The sequence below is a fragment of the Acinonyx jubatus genome, chromosome A3 (genome assembly GCF_027475565.1).
Source record: "Acinonyx jubatus isolate Ajub_Pintada_27869175 chromosome A3, VMU_Ajub_asm_v1.0, whole genome shotgun sequence".
Taxonomy (NCBI): domain Eukaryota; kingdom Metazoa; phylum Chordata; class Mammalia; order Carnivora; family Felidae; genus Acinonyx; species Acinonyx jubatus.
The window spans coordinates 85,977,674-85,995,512 of record NC_069388.1 but is presented as its reverse complement, the minus strand read 5'-3'; the positions used below and the strand labels follow the sequence as shown (position 1 = coordinate 85,995,512).

Below are 17,839 nucleotides of genomic sequence, written 5' to 3'. Positions count from 1 at the left end.
TCTTCCACTAGAATTGACTGATTCCATGGCTAGGCTGGGAAGATTCAAGATGAGCCAGGAACATGTCATGCCTTTTTGGTACAAGTAAGAAGGCACGCAAAGAATGATGGGGTCATGTTAAAAGAACAGAGAAGCCAGCACAAAGGGGGCTCCTACAGGCCAAATCTGGAACCATTTGAGCACTGAAATAGTGATCTGAATAAATTACATCTTATTGAGCAAAACATAAAGTCATGAGTTCATGCTGAGATAAACACAAAATGAATAAATACATGAGGAGAAGGAAAAGCTCATCCCCCCAATAGGTTGTCAATGATTTGGCCACAAAATAGTGGTTAATTCAGGCAGGAGTCATCAATGGATGCTAAGGATTTTGGTGATTTCCTCACAAAATATTTATCAGTCAAAAGGAAAAGTTAGTCCATGTGTGGTGAAGGAACCTGGGAGACACCACCGTGACTGAGTGATCAAGATTAACTTCACCAGTGGTGGGACAGGTTGGCATCATGTATGTCCTGATGGGATGCACTGAGAAAAGCCCAGCATCTTTTCTGTGGAGTCCCTGCCAAGAAGGGATGGCCTAGGTCTGGACATGAGGGAACATTGGGCAGAACCTAGGTGAGGGACATCCTTCCGAATGAAAGACTTCTCTTAGAAACTGTCAAGGTCATGATGACAGGGCAAGACTTAGGAAACACTTCAGAAAAAGAATAATGAAAATGGGAATATTCCTAGAGAGAAAGAGGGCAATGGAGTAAATGTGGAAAAATGTTAACAAGTAGAAAATCTAGGTGAAGGGGCTACAGGACCTTTTGGTTACTGCTCTTGCAACTTTTATTTATTTCAAAATGAATTTTTAAAAGTTTTCTTTGTAGCCGGCAAATTTTTTGTCTGGTAAATATATACATGTACATAAGTATGTTTGCATACATGCGTATACATATATCCAGAAGCTCAGTCCCCAGCCTGGACTGATCAAACTGGAATTCTGGGGATTGGAATCCAGGCAAGCGGATCAAGAAAAACCCAATTCCCCCAGGCAACTCCAGTGTGCGGCCAGATTTCAGAACCGGTGCTGTCTGTAATCCAGTGTTCACCAAAATCACCTGTGCAGCTCGTGAAACGCGGCTCCCCGAGCGGCACCCGACTTGCATTAGGCCGGGGTAGGGGAACCGGGACAGGTGGTCCGGGCCCCAGGCCCCGCCCCCGTGCTCCGCAGCTCGGGCCTCAGCAGGTGCGGGAGCTGAAAGGCCGCACCGCCCCCAGCCCGCCGCCCGCCGCCATGGAAGCAGCCCCCGCCCCGGCTCTCCTGAGCGTCCCGCAGGCCGAGGTGCTGGAGGAAGTGCTGCGGGAGCAGTTCGGGCCGCTGCCCCAGCTGGCCGCCATCTGCCGGCTCAAGCGGCTGCCCTCGGGCGGCTACTCCTCGACCGAGGACCTCCAGTTGGTGCTGGAGCGGCGGCGCGTGGCCAACGCTAAGGAGCGCGAACGGGTGAGCGCCCTGCTCCGCGCGGGTCCCCAAGGCCACCCGGGCTCGGCCGCCTCACGACCCGCTGCTCGCCACCAAACACCTGGCCGGTAGCCCGTGCACCCACTTACCCCCACCCGCGGGGTTCCGAGGCGACTCGAACCTCCTGAGGCCCGAGGTTCCGTCATCCGGGAGACGTTCGCTGACGTGAGGATGGCCTCCTCACCTGCTGACCACCCGGAACGGGGTCAAGGGGTGGGAGTGGGGACACGCGAGGCCCCTGACAACGTTAAAAATGTCTCGCCTTGGCAAGTGCTTTCAAAAAGGTCAGCGCCCAGGAGTCGCGCTTAAATCTCCCAACCACTCGGCTCTGGGTAGGCGCTTGGGGTGCAAAGGGCTCCCACCACCCCTTTCCCTTCTGCATCTCTGCCTCGAAGCAAGTATGGGGTGAGGGGGCCCAGTGGAAGTTACTCTTTTCTCTTTTTTTAGAGTAAGGAAACGCGGTGCAGGGGTGCGCACGGGACTTGCACTCCAGCTAGTGTTGTTTCCCAATCAGGCTGGGACGCCGCGGTGAATCACAACGCGGAATGGTCTTGTGCGCCGTAGTCCGAGCGGCATCTACTGGTGGCTTTTAGTATTTCTCATCGAACCTGGGCCCCCAATTTGTCCAATCTGGCCTCCCTTCTGCTCTTTGCAGACCTGGGGGTTTGGCCGCGGCGGAGGAAGTCCAACGGGGAGTGGGGTGGGGGGTGGGGGACAGGAGAGGAAGGAGGGCGCGCCTTCGGGCTTGGGACTTGAGGGAGAGGTTCTGCTGCCCGTGCCCGGGTCCTCTGGAAGTGGAGCCCCGGTGCATCAGCTAGCAGCTTTGGGAAAGGGCGGGAGGAGAAACGACCAAGTGAAAGTAGAACAGGGGAAGTTGGGGTAAACTGAGGGAGTGGAAAAGCCTGGTTTCACCAGGCACGGACCCTTTGTGAAAATAACCCTGGAATCGGATGTGATGATGTGGCCTCAAACAAGATTCTAATTCAGTAGTTTGTGTTTTGTATGGGCCTTTCCATCAGGAAGGAATTGCTTTCTGCAGAGAATTCATCCTGGTTTTACCCTCTATTTTAAAGCTAATGACCTTCATTCTTCTTTACAACAACAAAATTAATACACCTGGAAAATACAGAAATGACCAGGGAACAGAAACAACCATAACACAGATATAACTACCATGAACTGACATCTTGTATATATCCTCCCAGTCTTTTTTCTCTAGTTATGTGTGTGCCATATATAATTCTATAAAACTGTGAGCTAGTACGTATTTTTGGTTTTTTTCCACTTAACACTATCAAAAACATTTCCTCATTCTTAAGCATTCTTTCAGCTTTTTACTGCATAGTCATATAAATAGACCATAACTTATCCAGTCTTTATGCTTTTTGCAGCTTTTTACTGGTCTATATATCTATGTGCAATTGCTCTCAAAATACTAGAAATGGAATTACCGGAACATAGGACCTATACAATCTCAAAAGTTGTGATACAAGTTGCCGAATTGCTTTCTAGAAAGTTTACTCATTTTCATCCTTTCTTACAGGGTATAAGACTGTTCCCTTTGTCCATCTCCAATACTGGGTATGATTAACAAAATGACAACATTACCAGCTTGGTACATGAAAAATGGCATTTAATTTCTATTTTATTTTATAGTCCTTTCATCAGAGTTGCACATTTTCATATGTTTGTTGGTCTTTGTATTCTGCTGTAATGAGATAACTATGTCCATTGTTGACTTTGATCTGGAATGGGAGAGGACTCTCGATTAACAGGAGTATATTGGCTTTATGGTGTAGTGGAAACCAGTTTTTTCCAAGGCCTCTTTCCCCCAGGGGGATGGTCATCAGAGTTCCAGGCATTGTGAGCTGAAGGATTGGACCCTGGAGAATTATAGAGAGCTAGCCTTATTCTGCCTTTAAAGTCTTGCCAACATGCAGACTCTCTAGACACTAACACCTGATTTGGCTGGGAAAGAGATTAAAGAGTTGATGGCACAGTGCTTGAGTAGACCAGTGTTTGCACATTTTATTCATTATCAGTACCACTTATGGAGGACTTTCTATGCACCAGGTCAGGAAGAAGAGTTTTATGTATAATTATGTTAATCACCACAAGAATGTTTACAAGGTGGGTATTTTCCACTTAGCAGATACACCATAATGTGGCAATATGAAGTATCCTAATGTTCTTATAAAGTTAGTATGTGTGTGGTGGAGCTGGGTTTTAAATCCTGATGTATTGACTTAGAGTTTTTAGCCACTACCCAACTGCCTGAACATTACAGTGCAGCAGGTATGCTCTAAGAGGAGGAGGACAGGGTTCAGCAAGAACACAGACCCCTTCCCTCCTACTAGCCCGTCCACCCCCAGTGCTGAGTTTTCGCCGCTCCTTCCTCCATTGCCAGCAACTGCACTGCCAGTGGAGGGGGGACTCTGGCATATGCCTATTTAGGTTCACCACCCAGAAATGAGCTGTGAAAGCAAGCCCTCACAACCCTCATCTATGGTTTGGGGGGGGGGGCATCTGTACAAATTAGCTTCTCTGTGTGTCACTGTGCTTTTTTGTTTTCCAGATAAAAAATCTCAACCGTGGTTTTGCCAAACTGAAGGCGCTTGTGCCATTTCTTCCCCAAAGCAGGAAGCCTAGCAAGGTTGATATCCTTAAAGGTGCAACTGAATACATACAAGTTCTCAGTGATGTTTTGGAAGGAGCCAAAGACTCAGAGGTAAAGGTTTAAGAATTTAGAACAATGTCCACCATTTATTGAGCCCTTTCCATGTGCTGGGCAATTTATATGTTCCGGTTAGTTTGTAACAATCCTAGGAGTTATTTATGATCCGTATTTTACAGAGCAGGAAACCAAAATACAAGTAAAGGCTACATAGCTAAGAAATGTCAGGACTGGGGTTTGAATCCAGATCTGTGTGAGCTTTGGAGCCAAGTTTCTGATTATATACTTGCCTCCTGTCACTGTCCAGGGTACCTGGTTCCTAACTGCTGCATCTTTAATAGAACCTTGATAGCTAGGGTGTGACAGGAGGCTTTCATAAATCCACTCTATAGTGGTGGTTTCCCATCAGACAGGACACAGAAAGGAAGAGGCATTTCCCTTGGAGAGGCCCTCTCTAAGACAAGTCTGGTGGAATGCTCAGCAATGGTTGGGGATACCAGTCTCATGGGATTTTCAACCATTTGGTGGGATGACATAAACGAGCCTGCTATGCAAACTGTGAAGCACGTAGTGTCAGCACAATTATCAGTGTGTAGAGCTCACAACTGTCCATTAGGTGATGGAAGCTGTGGGCTAGTTATATGGGTTTGTTGCATGGTCAGGCAGGACTTGAAGGCCTGTAAGTGAATTAGTCATCAGAGGAGGTAAGATACGAAGAGAGAAAGACCTTAGAAATGAGTCATGAGTGACACCATTGGCAGGAAGGAGGAGGAGCCATCAGAGAGGAGAAGGTGGCGAGAAGGTGGCAAGAAGGTGGAGAAGCAAGACTGGTCCTAAAGTTGGGTGGGGAGAATCTTGGGAATCTGAGGGTGGGAAGTGGCTCAAGAAACTATGGAGAAGCCCAGAATGTGAGGTGTAGGATAGGAGTGGGCTGGAAGTCTGCTTATTAGGGGCTTGAGGGCGTGTAGATGGCCCTCAGAGTAAAATGGGCCCCAGGCAGAGTATAATGGCAAATTTCAAGTCCATTAAACCTGGAAATCTGAGACTGGAAGAAGGATCAAAAGGATGGAAGAAGAAAAGTGGTTAGATCAATTGAAGTCTTTTGTAAGTAGCAATGTGATTGTGTTTAGGGACAGAAGAGAAGGACCGATATTAGAGAGTAGAGAAACATTATCATTCTAAAAATTTAGGCTGGGAATAGCCAGGTTATATAATGGTTCTTTTCATTTTTTTCCTTGTCCACTCACTAGTCCTACTTGGGTGACCCCTGAGGGGATAAATTCTGCAATGGTGGGAATGGATTGTCCTGTGAACCAATTAGATGCTTGAGTTGTGGCATGGTCATAGCATTTGTACATGAACAGGTGGCTGCCCTAGTTTTTCCTTGCATGTGTAACAGGAGGGCTTTGTTTTGTGCTACATTCATTACAAAATACAGGATCTGTTCCATGGGATAATATTTTTAATGCAGTTGCCAACTGTACAACATCTTAAGGTTATAGAAAAACAAATACAGTCTCGTGAGTAATGATTTTCTCTCCATCCATGATAACTTAAGAATGGCCCTTATCACTTAAATGAAACTTCATTGGTTAAAATTTTGGAAAATATTGATTTAAATCTTCAGAATCTTGACTGTCATACTGTTTGACAACTACATATGGTTTCTAGAGACAAAATCTGGATCACCAGAGCTATAGCAACAATGTTTCTGAACCACCTATATCATTGGCTAGAGATCTATCGAGAAACATCACCGAACATGCCAGCTGTACTGTGGGCTTGAAGAACGAGGAGGAGAGGCCCTGGGCAGATGGTGGCAGTGGTGAGTCAGCACACACTTGTCGCCAGAGCATGATGTCCACGACCGGAGTTATCTCCCCAACCAGGAGTCTGGTAAAGTGTTTTTTCTTAAATAGCCACATAGATGTCAAAAACTCAAAATATTTTCCTTGAAGTGTGTGGCATTTTCCATGCTGAAAGATGATTGAAACAAGGTCATTTTGTGAAAGTACCTAATGGGAAGGTGGAGTTTGCTAGTTTGGAAAATTTATTATGTTTCCAAATTAATAGGTAAGCAACTCAAGGGGAAGGCAACCCCTCCATAATTACCCACTTCAGACCGAAGTTTACCTTTTATGACCCTAAATAACTCATAAAAATATCTCTGACTGTGAGGCATCCAGAAAAAGAAAGAAGTAGCTTGCCATACACAAGGATAAATGGTGATACCACAGACATGCATGCACATGTGTGCACACACACATTTTGTTTTTGAATTGGCCTTATTGGAAGGCATTTTCTAAGTAAAAATAAGAGTTTATTTAATAGCTCCTGGTACTTTGCCAAACTAATGAAGCTGCTGGATAGAAATAGCAGTCTGCCTCTTCAAGTCCACAAATGGACATTTAGCCCTTGCTGTGACTGTGTTACTCTGATGAGACCCCTTGGTCCATCCTGCCACATGACTGCTAGAAACAAGAACAGCTTGTAGGAACTGTAACCAAGCGTACTGTAACAAGTTGCTTAGTGTGACATAAGGGGCAGTGGGAGCTGTGGAGTCACAAATGCTGGTTGGTGGTGGGAGGCAGTTTAAAATAGCAGTTGAGTGCAGGTTCTAGAGAGCCAACACTGGGGTTCAAATGCTAGTTTTGTAACCTTAGGTGAGCTGCTGAATCTCATCCTCAGTTTTCCCATCTGTGGAATGGGAATGATAATTGGACTACCTTGTACATGAGATAATTGTGAGACTCAAATGGCATCATGTCAGGGAAGTGTCTAGCACAATACCTGGCATGTCAGTGTTCACTTGGGCATACATTATTAAATCTGCTGGACTCATCATGAGCAATCAGTATTGATTGGTGGGTAATCAACAATAAGCCACAGGCATTCTGTTTGTAGCAAGTGTTCTGAGTTTTCTCACTTGGCCTTTAGTAGTGCTCTACTCTGGTTTGGGTCTTCCGGGCTTTCTGCTGACTGACCTTGGCTGCCATTTTTTTACTTGATTACTGTTCTGTAAGGGTTCTACTTCTTGTACATGCTCAGTTTTAGATTTTTATATTCTGGCCGCTTGACCTATAAACCAAACCTTCCCTTGACAGTTAACCTTTGGGAGACTGAATTCCTGTTGCTACTACCTGAGCCGACTGGGAATGACTGGGAACAAAAGTAAAGATGAAGATCTGACCTGAGCTGAACCTTGAACCTGGCTATCTGTTAACAATAGTAATGTTAGTTTTGGGACGCCTGGGTGGCTCAGTTAGCCAAGCATCCGATTCTTGATTGCAGCTCAGGCCATGATCTCACCATTTGTGAGATTGAGCCCCGCATTGGGCTCTGTGCTGACAGCTCTGAGCCTGCTTGGGATTCTCCCCACCACACACACCCCTCCCCTGCTTTCACGTGTGTGTGTGTGTGTGTTCATGCACGCACACACACACTCTCAAAATATTAAAAAATAGTAATGTTTTAATATATACTCGGTATTAAGGCAAGAATCTTACTTGCATTTAATCCTCACTTATCCTTGTCAGATAGGTATCACCATGTCATTCTTGGGGTGAGCTGCTTGGCTATACCTTCCTGCCATTCCTTTTTGGGCCTGGGCTGGGAGTGGAACCTAAAAGGAAGCACAGTAGGCATATGCTTAGCAACACCAGCAGCAGGGATGTACGGGAGGTCTTTGTCTTCCAAGGATAATTGATCCTGGAAATAGACTGTTTATAGTAAGTAGATTTAAAGCGGGGACTAACATTTTCTATTAAGAAACAGAAAAGTTCTAACAACTTTCTTTAGGAAAGGGAACAAAACACTTAAGTTTTAGTCTTTTGGTTAACTCAGTTTAAATTGCTAGTTGAAAGAGCATGCTAATTCTTAGACTAAACAAAGAATCATGTTTTTGAGATTTTTATATATGCATGTAACTTCTGCCAAGTGCGACTTTCCAGGCCTGAATGTAAAGAGTGACTTTTTTTTTTTTTTGCAGAAATGTTCTAGGATTTCATCAGTTTTGTGAAGGGTTTCTCATTCGTTGACATTCAAATCATTTATTTTTAAAATAAAAGCATTTATTCTGAAACACTTTATCGAAGGGTCACAAGTACAGTACAAATAACTTTTTTCCTGACCCATTTGAGAATAAGTTGCCAACCTGATGCCCCATCGCCCTTAATTAGTATGCATTTGCTATAAACGAGGACATTGCCTTACATGACCACAGTGTAGCCATCAAAATCAAGAAGTTAATGTTGTGGCGTTACTGCCACAAAATCCTCAGGCTCCATTCAGGTTTTCACCAACAGTCTGAATGTCCTTTCTAGCAGAAGGACCAGCTGAGAATCATGAGTTGCATTTAATTGTCATGTCTCTTTAGCCTCCATCTGTCTGGAACATTTTGTTGGTCTTTTCATGATTTTTATGACCTTGGCACACTGAAAGATTACAGGCCAGTTGTTTTGCAGAATGTTTCTTGATTTGAGTTTGTCTCTTTCCCCCGATTAGATTCAGATCTACATCTTTGGCGGGAACAGCATGGAAGTGATGCTGTTGTCTACCCATTGCATCTTATTAAATGGGGTACATTTTGATTTGTCCTATTACTGAGGATATTCACTTCCATCCCTTAATGTAATAACTTCCAGGCCTCTCTACTGTAAAGTTAACCTTTTTACTTTGTGATCCGTATTTTGTGTGGAGGTGCTCTGAAGCTCTCTTGATATCCTGTTCTTCACCAACATTCTGTATCTATGAAACTTTTAATTTTGAAATAATTATAGATGCACAGGAAGTTACAAAGATAGTACAGAGAAGTCCCATGTACCCTTAACTTGGTTTCTTTCCCTCAATGACTGCATCTCCTGAAACTATAGTACAATATCAAAACAAAATCAATATGGGTACTATGTGTGTCTAGTTCCCTGTCCTTTTATCACAAGTGTAGATTTGTGGAATCACCACTACTGTTAAGATCTAGCACGGTTCCACCCCCATAAAGCTCTCCTGCCTGCTATCATCCACTGCCCCCACATCTCCACTTTCTCCACCCACTGACCACCAGTAATCTGTTCTCCATCTCTCTATCATTTGGGGAGTGTTCTATACTATATGGAATCATTCAGTGTGTATTCTTTAAAGTCTGGTCTTTTTACTTAGCACAGTGCCCTTTAGATCATCCCAGTCATTGTATTAAAAGTCTATTCACACCCCTCCCCCTTCATTGCTGAGTATTAGTCCATGGGATGGATGTGCCACAGTTTAAACCATTGACTTATTGTAGAACCTTTTGGTTATTTCTATATTCATTTTAATGGTTTTCTATTTAATTCAGTAATTATTATATCATCATAATATCCTAGCATTTCATTATTTATTTTGTTATTCAAATTGTCCTCGTTGTGGCCAGTGAAAACCCCATCAAATGGGCTAACTTTCCGCTTGACCTGTCACTACCATTCTTTGATCATTTCCTTTCTGGCAGAAGATGTTCTGAGCTCAAGCATCATGCCCTTTCCCACCCCTAGCCCTGGAATGAGTCTTTCATCAAGGACACCCTGTGTGTAACTCATTTCTCCTCTCTGTGCTGTCTCCCCCATGCCTGGCTCTTCTCTTTGCCCCTTTTGGGCTTTAGCGCCTGTATTAGTTTGCTAGGGCTGCTGTAACAAAATATACAGAGTAAGTGGTTTAAACAACGTAAATTTATTTCTCTCAGTTCTGGAGGTTGGAAGTCGAAGATCAAGTGTTGGCAAGTTTGATTTCTTCTGAGGCCTCTCTTCTTGGCTCGCAAACGGTCTTTCCTCTGCATGTGTGTGCCCCAATTTTCTCTTATAAGGACACCACTCATATTGAACTGGTGCCAACCCTCCATTTTAACTTAATCACCCCTTTTAAGGCCCTATGTCCAAATACAGTCACATTCTGAGGTAGGGGGTTAGGACTTCAACATATGGATTTTGAAGGGACATTATTCAGCCCATAACAACACCATGACTAGCTGCCCCTCCGTAAGAACCTTCTCCTTGGCTCTCACATTCCACTCAGGCCATCCCTCACCCCACACATGGGTGTCTCCTCATCCTGCTTGGACTCTGGGTCACCATGTGAGGTCACCTGCACATACGCATGGCTGCCTGATTTGGCATGGGCTGCTTCTCCCCATGCTATGCTGCCCTCTGCCTGGGCACCCTCCTTGCTGGCTTGGGGCTGACTCCCCTTACCACACTGCCCTTCCAAGACCCCTCTCCTGCTGATTGGACTTCATCACTTTGCACTGAGCCTCCCCACTGTGTGGCCATTCCCCTCATCTGCTTGGTCTCTGATGTCCTGTATTAGGCCACCTCTATGTGTGGGTGCCATCCTCACCCTGCTGGGTCTCCAATGGCTCACTCAAGGCCACCGTGTCCCTCCCCCATCTCACTGTGAGCTAACAGCATTAGGACTGAATTGTTCAGGATGGGAAGAGGGAAGTGATTTTTTTCTCTTTTAAGTGCCTACTGTGTGACTATCTTTCTGACTAGTTTTTTTCCTGGCTAATAGGTTTAACTCTGAGATCCTAATTTGCATGTGGCTTGAGCAATTATTCAACATCACTTTTACTAACTTTATAAAAGCTTGCATTTTATAATCAGGAACCAATATGAAGTGAGAGGGACCAGGGAAACAAAGCTCAGCCTGACCTTTATTTGCCAAACAATTCTCATAAGGGGTCAGTGTAGTTTACATGAAGAAGTGAGTATATAGGGTTTCAGGATCCTGGCCAGACACCCTAACCAGAAACCTGGGGATAGCTGATGTGACTCATTGGACTGAAATGCTTATGTACAGAGGGGCTTAGGATTTGGGACGCAGGCCTCCTCCAGCTTCAGTTTGCAGGAATGGCACCCTTCTTCCTGCCCTTGGAGAGGATCTGAGGAGTGGAATCCTGGTGCTGGCAGAGATGGGCATTTTTGGGGATTTGAGGATGGGGTCAGAACAGCCTGTGCAAGATCAACAACATTCCTGAGAGGCAAAAATCCCAAATGAAGTACATAAGAATCTGCTGATGGCAGGCATGGAGATTAACTTCTCGGGCCAGAGCAGGTTCACTTGGGGACTGAATCAGCAAGTATGTGTGTGAATGGAGAGGGCCCTGAGCCATGTGAAGCTGCAGCATCTGGCCTTGGTAGGAATAGGGATCAATGTCAGGATCCTGGCAAGGCTCATTTAGGATTGGATTTTCAAGTGTAGGATTTTGCTGTTTTGGGATTGGGCATTGCTGGGTGGCAAGATGTTTACTGACCCACCATTGCTTATTTCTTTTGTTTGACACCTGTGTTTATGGTTTGAGCATTTCCTATCACGCAAGGCTCTGAGTTTTGTTCACAGTTGCCTATGATCCTGCAGAGGCTGTGTCCCTGGACAAAGGCCATCCTCTGTGTTGGGGTGAGATGCCAATTGTGCTGGGGTCAGAGGGACTCTGGAAAGGAATATGTGGATGAACATAAGTGCCTGGTCTGGGGCCTGGGTGTTCTGCCATCACACACTTGTAAAATTTTGGCCTGGTGTGGGAGTATTCCTTGGAAGAGTTTCTGAGAGGAAGAAGCCTATGTGTATGGTAGATTTCCACTACTCCCTCTGCAGATTGTGGTAATCCGTGTGTGGAAATTAATCACTGGGAGCATTTCTTCTAATAGCATTTTAAGCTCTGAAATGGAATGATCTAACTAGCTGGGATGAATTCATTAGCACCCTGGGAAGGCCTTGAAGCAACTATCTCCTGTCTTCCCTCTCACATTTCTGCCAGGAACTGGCTCTATGTGATAGCAAAAATTCTACCACAGTAGTGTGGTGGTCTAGGCTTTTCCCTGGGAATCACATTTGTCTGCCCCGGTGTTCACTGGGGCCTAGGGGGTATATTCTGATGAACTTAGCAGCAGAATATTTTAGAAACTTGCACTTCCTTTTGATGTGGTGGGTGCTCGCTGGGTTGTCGGCCCCCAGACACCTTGTTGTACCACCAGTTTGGGTGTTAAACTTTGCAGCCCTGGACCAAGAGTGCTGGGACTCCAAGTGTGGAGGCTGCTCTAGTGGTTGTGTTGGCTCAGGATGTGACTGTGTCTTCTAAATTCTGGGGACTGAAGGATTGTTGCTGTGATGATATGGATGTTGGTTTTTTTCCCTGGAGCTTTGGAAAGGTGAGGTCTGGAGCATACAATCAGGATCCGTCTAACCTCAGAGTGATGCCACCTCCAGTGGAGGGTTCCCCTGGGTGCAGCTACTCAGGAAGAGATCCAAGCAGCACCCAAGGGAAACTCTTGAGTCCCAGTCTGACCAAGATGAGAAGAAAATGTTAGAGGAAAGGTGAATTTCTTCATGAAAATAAGACAGGGAGATTTCTTTTGTTGGAACTCTCAATCTTCTGTCCCCACGGAAAAATCAAACAAAAAGTGGGTTTTGTGAATGTGTGTGAAGTTTGGTATGTTTGACAAGATGTCTACCTGGTGAGCTGAACATAATTTGAGAAAGCCAATAATTTCTATTTCTCTCACATATGATGGGCTTGGTAGTTAAATTAGTTGAAGTAAGGGGTGCCTGGGTGCTCTGTCAGTTAAGTATCTGACTTCAGCTCAGGTCATTATCTCGCAGTTCATGGGTTCGAGCCCCATGTCAGGCTCTGTGCTGACAGCTCTGATCCCGGAACCTGCCTCAGATTCTGTGTCTCCTCTCTCTCTACCCCTCCGCTGTTCATGCTCGGTCTCTCAAAAATAAATAAATGCTAAAAAAATTTTAATTGAATTAAAAAAATTAATTGAAATAGGTCTTGATTTATTCTAGTGGACTTCTGGAGGGAATTTATAGGAGTTTTATAAAAGACCCAAACTCGTTGGTCCCACATGGATAGAGAGGAGGGTTGTAAGAATTGAGTGGAAAGGTCTCTCAAAGTTAGCGGCAGGATTCCTCTGATGTGCTCCTGACCTCCCTTAAGACAGACTGCTCTTTGGGTTAGCAGGAAGTCATCAAGTACTAGGACCACATAAGCCTGCCCCTCAGGGAGGTCAGTGTGTCCTCCTGCCCTCTCCCGTCTCCCCTTTTTCTAATCTCTGAGTTATCCAGAATGGGTTAGCAATGAAACGGACCCCAAAGACATCATTTTAAAGGCAGATCTTCTAGTGGGAGGGTAAAGGAACCATAAATATAGCTTGATTATTTTGGGGGGAACTCTTCTGGTCCTCTTTGGATCATTCCTTTTTTGGAAGACTTTCCTCCCAGGAATGTGTCCTTCCAGCAATGCTAGTGTGGAAGATGGGCGTGGGGCACCTGCCTCAGTGCTCTGAGGTGAGAAGAACCTAGGAGCAGAGTTTCCCTGCTTCATGCAATTTGGACCAGGCCCCCAAGGGAAGAGAAAGACCATGTGGGGCTTGGTGGCCAAAACCCTGCTCATTATAAAGGAGCTTTATTTGCTGGAAGATCATCTGTACAACTCTATGAGGTGGCAGGGCTGTGGTGACCATGCTGGGTTCTGATCTCTGGGTCCTGGCTGGATTTGCACACATCAAAGCAGGACTGACAATTGTGAGTACAATTTATATAGGAAGAAATATAACTTTACTTTCTATACTGTATTCTACTTGTTTTTGAGAACCTAGTAAAGACCTTATGACTCAGATGGTGGGAAGATTCTCTTAGCCCATTAAGGTCTATCTTCTTTGAGTAAATACTGTTACCAGTTTAATGTTCAGAATCCCTGTGGGACTCTTTGCCCCGTCTCCCCTAGGAGATCCTCTTGTCCTCCTTTAGGTACAGCAAGGAGTGTGTGTGCTACGGCTAGAGGCTGGAAGGAGAATGCTCATGTGTATTTCCCCAGCTAATCCTTAGGCCCCCAGTCTTGTTGAGCTGACATCTGCTGTGGATGTCCATGACCCCACTATGGCTTCTCTTCTCTAGGCCAGGCTCACTGGGCTGCCTGCCTTCAGAACCCAGGCATCTTCTTGTCTCCCTGGCTTTCCCACTCCTAAATGGGCTATGTAGCTGCCTTCAGGCACATACTTAAAAATTCCTTCAGCCATGTGGTCACTAAACTGTGAGAGGCTACATTCTGAGAAGTGGGTACAAATCCTGGCTTTCCTCAGATTCTTTTTTATCTTTCTTGGGTTCTGTTCCCTTATGTAACTCTTCCCCAGGAAGGTGTGGTACAGGGGCCCTTCCCAGGGATTAGGAATCAGGCAGCTTCTACAGACAAGTTCCATCCCCTCCAAATAACTACTTCCTGCTATTTCAACTTTCATTTCCATTTTTGGTTGTAGGAAATCTTCTCCCACATCATGTCTTGCCTCCTCCCTGCTTTGTGACCACCGGAGCTGCCATCTGAGCTCTGGCCCACCAGAACCCACATGTTTATTATTCTCCCTTTCAACAAAGTCAGCTTCTTTCAAATGAGAACCTTGCTTTTCAGACTGTTGTTGCTGGGAACTGAAATATGAAGCTAAATGTGGACTTCTGGTTGGTATCTATCTACCTCAGTCTCTGGCCCCTCCCCCAAGTCTTGGCTCAGTGGGTGGAGGGAAGGTTACATTGGATAATATGTCAAACCATGCAGCTATACAACCAACAACAGGAGCACGCCTGCCTTATCAGAGGGGCTGAGCAGCAAGCTGGGTTTGTCCCTCAGACCACCCTGTTCCTAGACCTTCAACTGCTTAGATGAGGCCAACAGGCATTTTTTTTTTTTAATGAACTGTGAGAATAAGGCAAAATTGATAATCTTTAGCAAGTTTTCATATTCTGATACTTAAATACTACATTCCTGGAATTTTCTAGTTAACACTTAAATCCAAACTAAGACGATGATCTATAATACACTAGACTGTAGGCTATTGGAATAAATTATCTTTTAACTCTGGGTAAACCTAGCAATACATGAACTTATCTCTTAGGTTTAACACATTATAAGTATGTGAAAAGTTTAAAAAAAAATTAAATGAAACTTTTAAAGCTAAATTTGAGCTCAAAAAGTTAGCTTAATGCATAGTGGAAAGACTTGATTAAGAACAGAAAAATTATTGATACTTTGTGCTGGACACTATTCCTGGTGGTGTATACATAATAACATTGTAATTTTCATGACCACCTTGTGATGTATAGTTATATCCATTTTACATGTCAGGAAACTAGAAAACAGAAGGAACTTGACCAATATCCAGTGGGTCAGTGAAGGATGGAATCAGAGCATATGTGTAATAGTGTTAAACTCTTTACTGCCTTTTGTTCTAAAAAACACTGACCCTTGAAATATAAATGAGAGTGGGCTAGGAAATAGGTAAATGTGTTTTTTATAACCTGAATTAAAGCATGTGACTGTAGTACTTTATTTTCCACAGTGAAAGATTGGAGTGGCTTTATTTTTAGTCATGGGTTTGGCTTTTTCTTCAGGTTGAGATTTCAGAATATTAAGACCCAAAGTAATCTTACCATCTTAGTAAAACCATGGATGGAAATATACTAAAATGCTTCCAAATTTTTTTTCTTACACAACTGAATTAAATTATCACAGGGTATATAACACTGTGTTGTATTTCTTCTTATTCTACCATTGACATGTTTGAGGTTACTGTGTAGTCTTTATCACAAGTTTTAATGATCAATTGAATGGAAGGGTTTTCTAATTGGGGATCATTTAAGTTTTCAGTTTTTTGTTCTAATCAACATGGCAAATAGCCTGATGTATTTACCTCTTTCTATATTAAAAAAATTTTTTTTATTTATTTTTAGGATAGATTCCTAGAAGTGGAAGTCCTGAGTCACAGGTAGGTACAATCTAGGACTTGCATGAGGCCAACTTATAATACCATCAGTTCTGAGTGCCGAGTTCACCATATCCTTGCTAACAGTGGGATCTATTAAAATGATAGAATTTTAATAGATAAAAAATGATATCTTTAAACTTAAACATTTTTGATTACTAATGAAAAAATTTATATAGTTCTTTTGGGAACTGTTATTATCATTTAGCCATTTATAAGGGACTTTCTTCTCTGTTTCAGGCTCCCCCAAGTATGAAAAGTGAAAAGTGCCAGCCCAGGGCTACCTTCTAGAGACAAATAAATGCAGTCTTGAAAGTCTTGAAGTCTCTTAAAAATTGTGATAATTCAAAGCTTTACAATTACCCTTTAAATGGCCTTGCTTGTCACACATCTATTCAACTCTTTTTCCTTAATTTCATGCTTAGAAGAAATAGGCTTCAGGGTCTTCAGCCTTCATGCTTATCCCCCAGCTCCTCTGAGGTTTCCATCCTTATCCTTTCAGGACCCATAGCTATTATCTTTCATTCTATCTATTTTCATCACTTGAGGAATAAGTGCCTATTACCCTTCTTGGGGAGATTAACTTTACTAGGAATATAAACTTAAGCTAGAAAAGTAAGGAGTGGTAAGCCTTGGCCATTGGCAGTGAGAATTTTCAAGGCTGTCTAAATACCCAGCTAAATCCATAATACACCTTATGCAAGTTAGACACCCAAGCACCTTGACCACAGAGACCGTCTTCATCTCTGTAACAACTGCTCACAAAGACCTAGCACTTGTTATATGCTGTATCTGTTCCCATACTTTCCATATGTCCCCTTGTTCTCATAACAGTCCTATAAGATAGGCATGATTATCCCTGTTTTACAGGTGGATAAACCAAGGCACAGAAAGTATATAGTCTGCTTGGGCTGCCATAATATAAATCCTGTACTGGGTGGCTTAAACAACAGAAATTTCTCACAGTTTTGGAGGCTGAGAAGTCCAAGATCAAGGCTGAACAGTTTTGGTTTCTAGTGAGGTTGCTTTTCCTGGTTTGCAGATTTCTCTCTCTGGCCTCGCATGGTGGGGGCAGAGAGAGAGCAAGCAGTGTGTGTGCAGTCAGCAAACTCTTGTCTCTCTTCCTCTTATAAGGACACCAATCCTATTGAATTAAGGGCCCAACCTTATGACCTCATTTAACCCTAACAAACACCTAAAATCCCTGGCTCTTAGTCACACTGGGGGTTAGGGCTTTAACATAGGAATTTTGCAGGGCACAATTCAGTCGATGGTTTTTGGTGCCTGACTCCAAAACTTCATACCCTTAACACATGCAAAATACATGCATTCCATCTCAACATCCCCAAAAGTCTTGTTCCAGCATCAGTTCTAAATTCTGAAGTCCAAAGTCTCATCTAAATGTCCTCTAAATCATGTATGGTTGAGACTTGAGATATGATTCATCTTGAGGTGAAATTCTTCTCTAGCTGTGAACCTGTGAAACCAGACAAGTTATGTGCTTCCAAAGTATAATGGTGAGCAGGCCTAGGGCAGACATTCCCATTCCAAAGGGAAGAAATTGGAAAGAAGAAAGGAGTGATGGGTCCCAAGCAAGCTCCAAACCTAGCAAGACAAATTCCATTATATCTTAAGCCGTCATAATAATCCTCTTTGGCAGTGTCCCACCTTCCAGGTCCACTGTGGTGGAAGCCTCACCCCACACAGCTCTGCAGTGGCCCTGCCCCCTGAAGCCAGGAGAAAACAAACTTGGCCCCTGGGCCTGTGGTTGGAATGGCAGTGCTGATGATCTCTGAATCACCTTGGGGGTCATTCTCTCCTTTCCTGGAAGAACAGTGTACTTTTGCAACCAAATAGTTTTGTGGTCTCCTCCAGTAGAAT

The 17,839-nt window shown here is 44.0% G+C and overlaps 1 protein-coding gene across 1 annotated transcript; it reads left to right on the top strand.

Moving 5' to 3' along the window:
• Window positions 1–1,135: 1,135 nt before the first annotated feature.
• Window positions 1,136–17,839, top strand: FIGLA (folliculogenesis specific bHLH transcription factor). The gene is made up of 5 exons (XM_053200736.1): window positions 1,136–1,489; window positions 4,083–4,235; window positions 5,853–6,077; window positions 15,927–15,961; window positions 16,199–17,839. The coding sequence occupies exons 1-5, from the start codon at window positions 1,283–1,285 to the stop codon at window positions 16,212–16,214; spliced, it is 636 nt and encodes a 211-aa protein (XP_053056711.1). The 5' UTR covers window positions 1,136–1,282; the 3' UTR covers window positions 16,215–17,839.

Excerpts from the sequence above, each read along its gene's own strand:
- FIGLA (XM_053200736.1), top strand. The coding sequence starts at position 1,283 with ATGGAAGCAGCCCCCGCCCCGGCTCTCCTGAGCGTCCCGCAGGCCGAG. Across the intron at positions 4,236-5,852 it reads AAGGAGCCAAAGACTCAGAG|AGACAAAATCTGGATCACCA; the intron begins GTAAAGGTTTAA and ends TATGGTTTCTAG. Across the intron at positions 6,078-15,926 it reads TCTCCCCAACCAGGAGTCTG|GATAGATTCCTAGAAGTGGA; the intron begins GTAAAGTGTTTT and ends ATTTATTTTTAG.